General features: G+C 43.1%; 2 protein-coding genes across 2 annotated transcripts; both read left to right on the top strand.

Annotated features, from left to right (window-relative positions):
* The first annotated feature begins 5,692 nt into the window (after nt 1-5,692).
* Nucleotides 5,693-7,519, top strand: her8.2 (hairy-related 8.2). Its single transcript, XM_051397481.1, has 4 exons — nt 5,693-5,940; nt 6,078-6,173; nt 6,264-6,342; nt 6,764-7,519. Exons 1-4 carry the CDS (start codon nt 5,878-5,880, stop codon nt 7,135-7,137), a joined length of 612 nt encoding a protein of 203 aa, XP_051253441.1. The 5' UTR covers nt 5,693-5,877; the 3' UTR covers nt 7,138-7,519.
* Nucleotides 7,520-10,661: 3,142 nt separating this feature from the next.
* Nucleotides 10,662-13,804, top strand: her13 (hairy-related 13). Its single transcript, XM_051398728.1, has 4 exons — nt 10,662-11,210; nt 11,365-11,451; nt 11,537-11,618; nt 12,380-13,804. The coding sequence occupies exons 1-4, from the start codon at nt 11,121-11,123 to the stop codon at nt 12,844-12,846; spliced, it is 726 nt and encodes a 241-aa protein (XP_051254688.1). The 5' UTR covers nt 10,662-11,120; the 3' UTR covers nt 12,847-13,804.
* Nucleotides 13,805-14,928: the final 1,124 nt, after the last annotated feature.

The following is a 14,928-nucleotide window of genomic DNA, read 5'->3' as shown; positions in this document are numbered from 1 at the left end:
AGTGATACAGGCATGCACCTGCTGAATTACTCGTTCTTTCTCTTTGTTCTTGTCCTCATCCTCTTCTATCTTCCTCTCGCACCCACTGCCTCTATGTTTGCAAAGTTTTCTCAAAAAAGGTGACCTTACCTCAGGTCTTTGTGTAGTGCTAAGGCTAAAGATTGGTGTTTTGGTCTAAGCGTTTACTTTTAGTGTGTAAGTGATAGGCAAAAACTGTAAACTACCCCTTCATATACAATTAAAATAAAAACATTATTTTTCTTAATTTGTTGTTTGGCTGCGAACAACACAGATGATATGAAGTGCTGATATAAAAATGTATAGAAACTGCTGTTTGCATTTTTTGTTAAGTATGATGCTAGTCATTTTCAGAATACTTTGCTTTTTTGTGGTACTTGAACACTGATGTGGCCCTCCTATGAGATGACAATACCAACAGTGGCCTCAAGCCAGTTTGAGAGCCCTGTACTTAAGACAGCAGTGTTTCGTATCAGTTCACTAAATGCAACCATTCCATGAAACTGAATGCTATCATGTCATTGTTGTCATTATCATGATGACAGGAATCTACATCCTCCCCTCATGCTTTCCTCAACGTTACCACATTGTTAGAGATGCAAAGACCTGGACTGAAGCCCAGAGATACTGCACAACGATCTGGTTACCATAAACAGTGAGGAAGACATGATCAGGCTGAGTCACATGTTATGGGATGATGATGATGAAGTCTGGATAGGTCTGCATAGTGATTTTAACCATTGGAAGTGGTCTCTGGAAAAGGAGGGATTTTATACAGAAGGTGAGGCTGAGTTCAGGAATTGGAACTTCCATGAGCCCAATATCGATACGTTTACAGACAAGTCCTCTGTCTGTGTGGACATACGAATATCTGGAAAATGGTCGGATTATTGGTGCAGTGGAAGCCGCTCGTTTATCTGTTACAATGGTAAGAAAAGATCAGCACAATTAGTATAAGTATTCATTATGATCATCATTATCATAATCAACTGAGAGTAGGGATACAATGATAGACTCAACACACGATTCAATAGAATTCACAATACTGGGTTCTATACTATTTTCTTTTTTTACCTAAATGAGATTGAAGACAGTGAAGACAAGTCACTGTAGAACCTGTTAAACAGCATGGCAGCATTTTTGCTAGTGGCATGGCTGTAAGTATGGAAATGTCGGACTATCAGTTGCTTGGTCCACCATTTTGCTCGAGACTGAAATATCTCAACCACTATCTGATAGGTTGCCATGAAATTTTGTCCTGTTATGTCCTCCTCAGGATAAATTATACTGACTTTGGTCAGTCCACTTTTCATCACTCCCTACCGGCTCCCTTTTGCTGCTTCCATTAAGTTCATTTCAATAATGCTTGCCTACAGACAGGCCACTGTGGCACAGCACAGCACCCACCACCTGAACCCCATTCCGCTTTATGAGCCTTCTTTTTCACTACGATCTTCACATAAAGGCTATTCCCAGTGTTTACCTGTGTGGTCTAGACTTTTCATCTGGCTCCACCACCAGGTCAAACTTTCATTGCATCAAAAGGGTTTAGTTTATGATCAAATAAGATAAGATAATATGTTCCTTTATTCCCCGTGGGGGAAATTCAAGATTGGCACTGAAGCACAGGGGAATGTAGTGCAAAAAGTAGGGAAAAGTAAAATACAGTGAGTTGTGCATAGCAGGTTAGAAGTTAAACAATCTCAATCAGTGGAGGTTGGAGATACTGGGTGCTGTGCCATTGTGGAGTAGGATGGCTGATGGTACAAATGAGCCTCTGAAGCACTTTGAGGCACGGGCTGGATCAGTCTGTGGCTGAAAGTACTCATGAGCTGCCTCAGGTCAGCCAAGGGAGGATGAGAGGTCAATAATAGCTTTCAGCTTCCCTCTACAAATACCTACAAAATGAATGACATTCCCATCAGCCTCAGCTGTACTTTGTGTTTTGTTGTAATCAGTAAATGTTAGCATTTAACTCAAGGCACCACTGTGCCTAAGTGAAGCACTATTCTTGGTCATTGTATGTGTGCAATTTTTGTTGAGATGTCTTCATCATGAGTTTCATTTTAAAGAATTTTCAGAAACTAAATACATCTATTTGAGACAAGCCATGAATTGGACCGATGCTCAGAGCTACTGCAGGAAGCACTACACAGACCTTCCCAGTGTGAGGAACATAGCTGAGAACGAGGAGATCAGAAATATCGTGGAAGACTATTCATGGATCGGCCTGTACAAAGAGCCATGGAAATGGTCAGATGGTGAGCTTAGGCATATAAATTCATTCAACAACTGGAAAGCGGGTCAGCCTGAAAAAACAACAAATTCCTGTGTGACTACAACATACAGTAAATGGAATACACAACTTTGTGACGACAAATATGCTTTTGCCTGCAGCGATGAGTTATGATCTACAATTATGTTCTGAAAAGCCAATTCATACAAAACATGTGACAGGCTTTACAGTTTACTGCATTAACATATCATCCTTATAAATACACCTTACCAGTTAAAGTGAGTAAGCAGACAGTGAAGGTGATGCTTACAAAATCAGACTTCTCTGGGGACCTGGAATAGATACAGGATGAAATCTTGGAGCAGGTAAAGAGATCCTTTGCATTTTTATATTTTAGTAACCATCTGCATTTGACAAAGGAGGACCCAGGGCTTCAATAGTAGGTTTCTTGTGGCTTTAATCAAACATTTCAGGCAGCACAGACATAACACACACACATGCCACCAGGAGGCCTCTACCTTTCCTGGCAGGTAACTTCCTGCCAGGTAACACACACTTGGATTCCCAAGAGCTCCCTCTAGGGTAATACCGAATATTAGCAATCTCAGGATATTACAGATTTGTATGTATGTTTTAGCCACAATAGCAGCATTGCTCCAGGGCTGACAATATTATTCAGTCCATCACTTTTGGATGATACATGTCAAGTAGTGGAAGGATTGCAATGAAATTTGGCACAGGCACTCATGTCCCTGTCAGGATAGATTGCAAAAAAAGCAAAACATCCATTGCTATTTAGCAAATGCTAGCCTGCTGATTACTAATGACTAATGGTGAACATGGTAAACGCAACACATACCTGCTAAAGATGACCATTGTGCATGTTAGGCTGATTTTAGCATTTAGGTTAAGGCCTTACATAGACAGCCTCACAGGTGCTAGTGTTGCAGTTAACTGGTCTTGTTGGTACACTACCATTGGATGGTGCTATATGGCCTGTATAATAATTAAAACCTTTTCTGTTTAGTTCAACCAGAGACTAAAGGACCATGGCCTGGAGCAATTCAAACTGAAATGGATAAAACAGCCTGATGGAAAGCTCTTCCACTTAAAAGAAACAGAAGATGAAGATGAAAAATAAGAAGACATGGAGGAGCTGCATCCTTAAACAATGAGTTTTTACAAGAATGAATGTTAGCCTAAGAAAAATGTCCTTTAACTTTTACACAGCTCTTGATTAGGAAAATGTCCTTTTACTTTCAGCAGAGTTGGACTTTTTTCATGTAAGAATGTTTGTCTTAAGCATTGTGTTGAATTTAGATTTTTTCCATGGTTGCAAAAATAGTGCACATTTAAAAAAAATACTTTTAGATGTAAGCAAAATTTCACTTTATTTCACTTGATTTTTCTCATTATTGCCAATGTAATTGTATTTGTTTAAGGATGACTTTGTTTCACAGCACACATAAACACTCACCCCCCTATTCTCCTTTGCTATGATTGTTGGTTGTTTTTTGTTGCATTATCTGTTAAAATTCATTGCATATTTACTTGTTGTAGTTTGATATCACATTGTTTTTTGCCCCTTTATAGTAATAGATGTTTTTTATGTTCAGGTTTTTTATGGTAGAAGTGCCTTGTACATGTATCCACAAAGTTTGTTCACGTGATTTAAATTGGAACTGGTCTTCACCTGTGCTGTTTTGGAATATAACACATTTTCCCCCCCCACTTTCCACAAATAATTACTAGAATATGTGTTAATTCAATAAATATAGATTTTTCTCTTACTCTAATGGAAATTAGAATATGGGAGACACAGACAAGTACACTCGCAGCATAAATTCATTCAGATGCCTGCTGTTACCAGCACACTAGACAGGTGCAGGTGAAGGCAGAGGTATGACATCTTTGTTGACATAAAGGGAAGGGAAATAAAAAAAACGTGCTTTAATTCAGTATATTTCTTGTGTGGTGGTGATACAGTAACTTGTGAGCAACATTAACATTAATACCCTCTGATGACTATAGTTTGAGGAAGAGCACAGTATAATGAGGTTCAGTGACAGAGATGAGAACAATCATAATCAACTGAGAACAATACCAGTAACAATTACAACGATGATAACAGCGACAATAATACCAGTTTACAGTGTATTCTTAATACCTGGCATAAATAGGGATTGCAAATGGTTTACGACTTATATATCAACATTAAGAGAAAAGATGAAGCTGTGCCAACAAACTAAGGTTTTCTCCTCTGTTGCCCACTCTATCTTTAACAGACGCCTCTAAACTGTAAATGATCATAATCATTATTCTTTAAAGTATATTTTTTGGGGGGGCTTTTATTGCCTTTAAGACATAATGAGGTTTTGTTAGGCTTATAGTTAATGCCGTTTCCCATGGCAACGGCTGCAAAACAGAAGATGACATTGAAGGCTTGAAAGATGACACTGCCTTTAAAAAACTTTTTTTTCCCTGGGCTATTCAAATAGGCCTAATTGGTGGAATTCAGATCTAAATAATTGATTTGGCTGTATCTTTGCAGAATGTTCGATTGCTATCTATTACACCTGGCTACGGCACTGGTCATCCACTGGTCACCTGCCAAAGCCTCAGCCTCCTCCTCCTCCAGGGCCGGACTGTCCACCCTCTCTGGAGGAGGTTATTACGCTCTTCATGCTGATTAGGTCTGGATGAATGGAGGCCTTTGTTCGGCTCCGGTTCCCACGACCCGGCATTCGCCTGGCAGTCGCGTGGCTCTAAAACAGGGGCCCTCGCTTTAAGGGACCCGAAAGTGGTGGTGGAGGTGGTGGGGGTGGGGCATCTGGTCAATCTGACATCTGCTCGCTAACAGTTAACAGCAGATGTCTGACATTTGAAAACACGCAAGTGATCAAAGAAAAAAAAAAAAAGTGTGTGTGTGTGTGTGTGTGTGTGTGTGTGTGTGTTTGTGTGTGTGTGTGTGTGTGTCACCATTAGTGGGACTCTCCTGCCATTAAGCAGAAGTGTTAACACGAGGATTTAAATGGGTAACTTAGAAATCAGAATTAAAATAATATTAATAGCTGATGCTAATTATAAGTGAAGTATCTTCCATACAGGCTATTGGCACATATTGTGATTTGTCGGTCTATTGTGTTTTCCTGTGAGCTTTGGAGAGAATAGATTTGGCCTTTTTTGCAGGTAGTGTAATGTTGCTCCTGAAAAGAAAAGGCGAGGGGCTCCCCGGAGTAAAGCGCGGTAACTGCACACTCTTGTTCTCCATCCGTGGGAGGAGAGGAAACTGCAGTTTTTTGTTGGGTGCAGGGAGGGGTGGGGTGGGGGCGGTGGTTGGAGGGTAGAGCACGGTTTCAGGCTGGACATCTGTCGCTTGTGAGTTTTTTTTTTTTTTTTTTTTTTTCTAGGCCGGGTCTCTCTGTTATTGAATGGAGCCAGTGACCTGTCAGTCTTGACTGATGGGATCCCGTGTGTGGGAAAATCCCGCAGCCAAAGAGTTGGAGCATTCACATGCTAATTGCGCCCGATAAATAAGAGGGCCGTGCCGCGCCGAGGGCCCTAGAGACGCGCTGAGATTCAGAGTAGAGGAGGCACAAGCGCACGGACACCCGAGAGGAAACATGACTGCTTCATCTATGGCGCACAACGTGGGGAAACATCCCAGTGCCAAGGAGGAGAGAAAGGTATTTTACACTTGGATATGCTAGATCGATTTCTCCTTTAGGATATATGGGCCGCACACATTTTGCTCTCCAGCATGGTGCCTCACCATCCTGGCTGCCTTTAACCGACGTTTTTTTTCTTATTCTTACCCCCACAGCTGAGAAAGCCACTCATTGAGAGGAAACGGCGAGAGAGGATAAATAATTGTTTGGATCAGCTGAAAGAAACTGTGATCGGAGCGTTCAGACTTGATGTGAGTATTTCCTCACGTGTCTCATCTCCTCTACAAGTAAACAGTGGAGGCTGAATCCAGCTAACTTCAAGGCTGCTCATCTCTCAACAGCAATCCAAACTGGAAAAAGCCGATATTCTAGAGATGACAGTGAAACATCTGCAAAACATCCAGAGTAATAAACTGAACGGTAAGGAACATGGCTCTGTGTGGGTCACATGTGTGGGATGTAATGTACTTTGGATTAGAGTTTTTATTACCCTGTGATTATTGGCATCTGTCATTTAGGTTGTACCGAGGGTCAAAACTTGGGCAAAAAGAACTGAAATATACAGTAGCTTGAGATTCCTTCACCTAGTTGACATTAGGCAGCAGAGAGCACATGGGATGTTATATATTTTATATGTCAGATACTGTATTCAGCTTTATTAATATAGTGTTATTGTTTTCAATAGTTAAGTGAAATTGTGTGGCTCAGTTGTGACAGATTTAGTATTACTGAGCAGCTTCCTGAGACAACTGTTGAGGCTGTTTTTACTGGATGCATGTTGCTCTCGCTTTCACCACCAGGGGCTGCTATAACCTCACACCTCCTTTCTTTTCTCCTGCAGACCCCACATTAGGCCTGGAGGCCCAGCAGAAATACAGCACAGGGTACATCCAGTGCATGCACGAGGTCCATAACATGCTCCTCACTTGCGACTGGATGGACAAAACTCTGGGCTCCCGCCTTCTCAACCACCTCCTCAAGTCCCTGCCCAGGTCCACAGATGAGCGCCCCCTCCAGCCCACACCCAGACACGATGTCCCTCAGCCCCCCAGCCAAGGCATGGGGCTCCCTGGCACACCCCTCAGAGGAGACCCCCTCCTCACTGGGAGGCAGCTCCAGAGAGAGGGGCCCTCGTGCCATGTGGCTGGGCACCGTGAGAGACCGACACTCCACAGCTCCCACCTGGGGATGCTGGAGATGTGGAGGCCCTGGTGAACTGGTGGATCAATGATCTTGGTTGTCCATTTTGTTAGGCCATCCTCTGTTATGTATCTTATAGATATGCTGCTCAGAAGACAAACATGGGGCAGTTTTGTTCCAGTGATTATTATTGTAGGTGTGCTATAATGATTCTATACAGACCTTTTCTCAGTACTTCCCTTTCAGAAGTCAACTTCTTGTAGCCTGCATTATAGAAGGCTCTTATTAATCTTTCATGTATTTATTGTATTAACAGCTTTATTTATTTGATATTATATGGCATGACTTTGCTTCTTTAGACCACTTGCTTGGCAATGCATAGATGTTTATGTCTTCCTCCTTTGCTGTAAAATTAACCTAAACATTAATAATAATAAAACCTATTGTACACTCTTGAGATTTTGTCCAGCTTCATGCACCATCCTGTTCATTTACAATTGCTCTGCTATAGTGGCCAGGCAGTGACACAGGCCCTGACATACAACAGCTTCCCTTGAGACACAAACTGTTTACTTACGAGGTTGTTTACTAATGTGATCACACTTTTATAGATATGGAAATAGAATTAGGAAATTGGCCCTGCTTTAGTGTTTATTACAACAGTCAGTCTGGATTTTTACCTTTAAAGGGTTAAATGAGCATCAACAACTGTACCTGAGATATGAGCCTACAGACTGACCTTTTTATAAATATTTTTTGAGAACCCCTTTAAAGCTGCATTCATCAGTATGTTTCAATAAATTAGAAATCAAGTCATGTAATGCAACCAATTCGGCAACTCGGTTAATCTTTTTGCCTCTTTTAGCTCATTGTTTTAATGGCTGCAACTGCAAACACTGAAAATCTCAGTCTCATCGCACGTCCAGCAGCAGACAGTTGTTTTCAGTAAATACACTTAGATAAACACACTACCTGCCCAGCAACACATGTCAGACAGCCAAACCAACAGCTAGCTAGACCAAACAGAGCTAAAGGGGGAGCGAATGCAGACCTTTTTCACAGCAGACATTAACTTTAGTAGGAAAAGTACAAGTGTTACTTGTAACTTTGTTCCCAGTGAGTGTCCCAGTAAACTGTGACAGTGTTACAGTAAGCCAGCATTCACAATGCCAGGACCCTGAAACCAAAGCAGCTAAATGGAATTCAGCCGTCATTCATTTTGTTACTAAACTTGTGATTTTCCTATGAGACATTCCTATGAGTGTGTTTGAGCTCTAACAACTTTATATGTTGATGATATGTCAGTGGATTAGGTATTTTTTAACCGCCAGTGACCAAAACTACAGCTTTCATTAAAGGTTCAGTCATGTTTTCTGACTTACCTCTGAGGGTATCTATAGTTTCAGTTGTATGTGCTGAGGTTTTTTAGATGCCTAGTCAGTACAGTGGAGGTAAATGGAAGTTCATGTGTTTTCACAGATGACATTTCGATTGGTCAGGAAAAGCACAGGCGTAGGCTAAATAACAAATGAACAATGGCTGAATCCCGCACTGTTATCACTTAGAGCCACGGCGAAAGTTATTTGCAACACCTGTGCTTCTCCCACTGTGACATTTTGCATGGAGACTATTCCTTTGGTTGAAGAGAGTTCCAATGGAAAGCATTCACTGTGAGGTCTGTGGATTATCCTGAGTATTGTTGCTGGAGAGACTTGACGCTTTTGAGTTATTCAGATTTCATCTTTTGATGCTTTTGGCCCCACAAATGAAATTCCATTCATCTCCATTGTATTTGGAGTGGTGACAGAAATCTAATTGGCTGCTATATTCACAGCCTGTGCCACTAAATTCAAACTATCTCTATGTATGGCTATACCATGGTATAGTTGCATGGAAGTATTCATTATTAATGCATAAATTATAATTATAAATTGGGGATTTTTGTTTTGTGACTGAGAGGACAAGACACATTTCAAGGTTGACATACAGGAATAATGAGTACAGGGTGTCTGTGAGGGGGGCCGTGACACTGCTTTACTATTCTCATTTGACCTCTGGTAGACTATCAAAATGAAAAATAAGTTGGATAATCAGATAAGGAACCCAGAGAAGTTTCAAAGAGGGGCTTTGAAGCACTTTATAGCATCAGAGCCATGTCCATCTGGGCGCACAAAAACGCCAGGATGTATCCTAACTGGGGTCAAAGTGAGTGTTCTGGTACATTTACGATTTAATAAAGCTGTAATTCATCATTGGGTTTTGAAAAGTAGAAACGTGCATATGGCCCATTCTCCCGCTATTATTGCCGTTATGATTGGCCGCCACATGGAGCCAGGCGGCGGTTCTGAAGAGAGGGCGAGAAAGAGAGAGAGAAAGAGAGAGAGAGAGAGAGCGAGGGGGACGTCTGGTCCCTCAGCGGAGCTCACCAACAAAAGCGAGCCGAGACAGCTGCTCTCTCCACAGTCCACACCATTAAAGATCTGGAACAGGGATCTGGGGGTGGCGAGGTGCCAAAAAACCCTCCACTTGAAAGGTCTGAAACTCTTCCTTCATTTGGGGCACTAGAGTTTTGTGGTGCTTTTTGCGGAAATGCTGCGCAATTGTGGAAATGCCGTGCGTAAAAGAGCACCTGAAAACACATCCGTGCATTTACCTGGAAGGTGGCACAGATGCATGCCTGGTCCATTTTCTGAGCAGACAGAAATGCTCTATTGTGAGGGTAATTTGCATGATAATACCGTGTACAAAACATGTATCATAACGAGGCCAGAGGGCCGAGCGCTCTTATTAGACATTAACAAATAGACCTTGTGCGCAAAGGACTAAACCAGCAAATCTAAGTCCAACACTGATAACACAAGTACCAGCATCATTTACTCCAAACGTTGTTTAAAGGATGGCAGCTTCATGATTTGCTTCATGATTTGCATGTTTATATATATTATATATATATATATATATATATATATATATATATACACACACACACACACACACACCAAATTACAATAAAGATAACATGCAGCCCGAGTGCTGTATGTTATCTGCAAAATCGAGCAGATTCTTATAGACTCTCTTACAGCAGAGCAGGCATCGTGATAATGCAGTTGCACACAAATCAGAAGTCACCAAACAACGGGGAGAACAAACGAGGCGCAGGCCAACACCTGTCGCTTTCTTTGGAGAAGGGCCCTTAATTCCCCCGGCTGATTCAGTTTGGGCCGAGGGGCCGCCAGCAGCAGCTGCCAACTGAAGGCATCGCGTTACATCCGCCAAACAGCCGGGTAAATCTGCTGAGGCTCGGACAAAAAAGCCAGCAGAATGAACAATTGGTAGGGCAGAAAACAGAAAAGCCACTGGCAGTCATGCTAAGATGCTCTGACGCTTCAGGAAATTGCACAACGATACACACAAATATTTTTAATAAAGTCACCAAATGAGCTTTTCTATGCATTGAATGTATATCACAGCTCATTCTTGAATAAAACATATGCCCCGGGTTACATTTAACAGTTAGGCTATTAAAACATTTATCAGAGTTTCATTTAGTGTATGTGTATGCTCTGTATCACTCTAATAGCCGGTTCTGCTTCATGGTAATGCAGTTTGTACAGCTGAATGGAAGTGCATCCAGTTGATCAACACCAACCAGTGGGGGAGAAGGAAAAAAAACCGAGCGGTCGGTCCCAGAACCCAACAAACTGTCTGATTAAAGCCCATCCAGCTCCTCGGGGCGCAGACCGCGGCTGACCGGAGACAAAGGGAGTGAGCGCTCATTGGCTCCGGCCGTGTGCGCTCTGTTGTCCCCCAGCGAGAGCAGCTCAGCCCCTATTCACATGTTAATAAGCCCCTATAAATACTAACAACAGCCACTCAGCGCCAGCAGCACGTCGCACTAGGATTGCACAATAAACACAGGGCGCCTCGCCTCGCCTGCGAGTTAGTCGATTTTTTTTTTCTTCCTGAAACGGGTTCCGTTTGCCAGCTGCACCCTCGCTGACGACCCGGGAGGAAAAAGCAGCAGTGGGAGAAGCCACAGAAGCGGCGATCCAACCAACATGGCCCCCTCGGCTCGACCCAGCAACACCGGACTTGGCATGGAAGAAGATTCCGAGTCCGACTACGGGATCCAGAAAGCGGACAGAAAGGTAGGCTCTCTCTGAACACGCGTGGCAGTGACGCACTTGTCACGCCGGTGACAGTCTGTAATGCATTCTAAGAGGAGAGAGAAATAAACATCAGTTGTATCCACAGCTGTAAGTTGCTATCGTTTAATGTAGTGTGATCTTTGTGCTCCTGCAGATTCGGAAACCTCTGGTGGAGAAGAAGAGGCGAGCTCGCATCAATGAGAGTTTGCTGGAGCTGCGGACTCTGCTGGCAGACACAGACGTGAGTACAGCGCGCACATACTGCACCTTTGCGATGCACAGGTAGACCTCTGGTTCTGATGGAGCTCTGCTGCTTCTTTCTACAGTTTCATTCCAAGATGGAGAACGCAGAGGTGCTGGAGATGACGGTGAAAAAGGTGGAGGACGTACTGAAGAACCGAACCCAAGGTCTGCACAACTCTGTTCAACTTCCACGCTAGTACTACCTACAGGTCCACTAAGCAGTTCAGGGGGATTTAATCTTAAAAAGTCTGTATATGACTCTGGGAGCTAAGGATTGCATCCTCCTATAACTTCAGACCTGAGTGATCCGCCCTGTGCATGATCATACAAACCAAATATTATAATGATAAAATGTCATTATCAATCTGGATATTTGACCAAACTGGTGTTTAATTTTCACTCAGTATTGTATTTAACTATTATTATATTATTACCATAATATGATTCTAAATCCCTACTGATGTCCAGTCTGATATTAAGACACTCATATCATAAAAATGTTGCCTGTTCTAAATCTGTCTACTAGTCTAGTCTACACTCTGAGGAAGTGGACTCTGGATAAGGGGACAAAAGGATCAAGGGGTGTTATAGTGTATGTATGCTCAAGCCTTTAACCAGAAATTTAGAGCTGTGGTTCCCAACCTGGGAATTACTGGATAATTTTACTTCTTCAGGACTCATTCTGGGTGAACTGGTCAGGCATATGGGACAGATGAAAAGGGGTCGCAAGTAGACAATTTTTTTAATTATGGGAAAATAGTTGGCATCCTCTGATTTAAAGGCTATGAAAGTCATCTTTTGGTATTTAAGGTTTATTCTGTGTTCTCACCTGGATAACCAGGAAATAGCAGAAGTCCTGCAAACCACCCAACTGATAGTGAACTGGCTGGGACCACGAGCATAACCTCTCCTCTCTCCTCCCACAGAAACAGACACACTCAACCAGGAAGCCAGTGAGAGGTTTGCGGCTGGCTACATCCAGTGCATGCATGAGGTCCACATGTTCGTGTCCAGCTGTCCCGGGATAGATGCGACAGTGGCAGCGGAGCTCCTCAACCATCTGCTGGAGTGCATGCCCCTGAACGAGGACCACCTTCAAGACGTGCTGATGGATCTAATCACCGACACTTCTGGGAGTAACGGCAGCACTTGGCATGGAGGCGGGGAGGCGCTCTGCACGAATCTGGCTTCGCCCGGAGGAAGGAGTCTGTCCAGCGGCTCATCCTCAGCTCTCTCCCCCGCCCCCTCCACCACGTCCAGCGAGGACCTGTGTTCCGACCTGGACGAGACCGACAGCGAGCACAACCAGAGCTCCATCGAGGGCTTGGAGAACAGGGAGGCCCTGAGCACGCCTACCATGACCTACCCTCGGTCTATGTGGAGACCCTGGTAGGGGTCTGGGGTTTGGATTGGATGCAGTTGGGATATGTTGAAGCAGGCTTTCTTTTAAGATGTGACACTGGGCCTCTTACTGGAAGGGAAAATTCCACCCTACAACACATGGACTCAAAAATAACCATTTTTTTGGTGTACCATGCATTTCTGGGCTCATTTACTCCTGCAGATAACTGGCCATATGCATGGATTGTTTTTTTTCTGGATTCTTCACATTGATGTTCAATATTCAAATCTGATCTAGAAGACACAGAGAGACCAATTTGTCCACTGACAACAGCCTCATTTGACCAAAATGCAGTGCAACCACAGATCACTTTGTGCTCTGTGGAGGGACCATGACTGTGGCTTTACTCCTCGCCCACAACTGAATGCAGCAGCCTCACCATGGCATTCTGGGAAATGTAGGACACCATACCGTGAAGCAGACAGTGCAAGTTTTCATCAGAAAAATACACCTTAAGTGCTTTGGATGGCACAGAAAAATGTCTAAAGGTTGGAGTTTTCCTTTATCACATTAGAGGGGCCCTTCCTCTCAGGGGCCCCTGCAGCATGGGGCCTCTTGAAAATACTCCCCCTTTCCTTTTCAGTTGTGACTCCCCTGGCTTTGAGTCATGTGTTGTGACTTTTCTTTACACCTGGAGCAAAATGAAATCTTCCCTCTCAACACTCACTTATAACCCAACAAAGGACAGACAAGGAGCAGTTTAAGTTCACACTTTTTTGTGTCAGTAACTCTGTGTGTATATAGGATTTGTATGTGGAGAAAAGCTCTTTTAGAAACCGAGAAGTTTGGCAATGCCTCTGATTAATATAAATATTTCTATTGTATTTCATAAGACCTGTAGTTTATTGGACCAGTAGCCTCCTCCAGAATGACCACTTTATGTTGTAATGATGTCTAGAAATTCCATAAAAATGTCTGAATTTTCTAAATAAAATAATGTAATTGAAAAGCTGTGTGACTCCACTTAATGCAATATGGTAGGAAACAGGATAAAAATAGGTATTTGATGAGATTAAAACTATTTATTGTCAAAAATGTACTTATATCCATTGCTGTTATCTCAAAGGATGCCTGACTGATTTGTGTAAAGTGATTTAGGCCAATAAGAGACTCAAGTTTGATCACATGGCCCATTCAATCACAAACACCTTTTAAACAGCAAATAAGTTGGCATATCCAAATAAAAGAAATCAAGTGCTTGTGCTGTGCATTTACTGAGACTAAAAGTCTTCTTTGATAAGTTGAACGTTAAGGATGTAAAAGTCACTTTACAAGATGATGTCGTAAAGATAAGCTCTCCTCCTCCTACCTCGGACCTGCAGTCCCTTCCCACCGGGAGGACGCACGGTGCAGTGCGCGCACATGAAAGAGTCGCACCTCTCCAAGTGTCTTCACTCTCACCTCATATACAATGAGCATATTGACAACGGACTGTTAGATCCTGTCTGGACTGTCTGGACCAGCCATCAACCTACAGCAGAGCAATGTGGCCCCTCACTTTCCTGATATAAAATGAAATGGAGAATAACCGGTTTCCAACCGGAAAATACGCCTTTTCTCTCGTTTTTCACAACATAGTCGAGACCAATTAGGCCACATCTGATATTGGGTGAAATTCACACGTGGTTCACTTTGTCTGTTGTCAGATGATGCTAGAATCTTGAAGGGATAATGAACAGGGTGGGGGCGGAGGTGGAGGGGGGGGGTGTGAACGTCGGAGGAAACACATTGAAATGGGAGCGGAGGAGACACGGTGATCAAAGCTGCGACCATTTGACAGAGGAGCGTCAAATGGTCGCAGCTACAAAGGATACAGGCAGGCTCAGATTCTTCAAAGGGACCAACCAACCAACCAACACACACACACACACACACACACACACACACACACACACACACACACACACACAGGCTGCTGCTGGTCCTCATGGCTTTTGACTGACACTTGATCACCTAAAGACGTGGTGCTATCAGGGTGCAGGTGCTTGTTGGTGGCACTTTTTAATAAGGGTACAAATCATCAACATGAGTCATGCATTAGCATGCATCATGATGATTTATGCAGGCTGTATC

The sequence above is a fragment of the Dicentrarchus labrax genome, unplaced genomic scaffold (assembly GCF_905237075.1).
Source record: "Dicentrarchus labrax unplaced genomic scaffold, dlabrax2021, whole genome shotgun sequence".
Taxonomy (NCBI): domain Eukaryota; kingdom Metazoa; phylum Chordata; class Actinopteri; family Moronidae; genus Dicentrarchus; species Dicentrarchus labrax.
The sequence above is the reverse complement of the archived record's forward strand: the minus strand, read 5'-3'. Positions and strand labels throughout refer to the sequence as shown.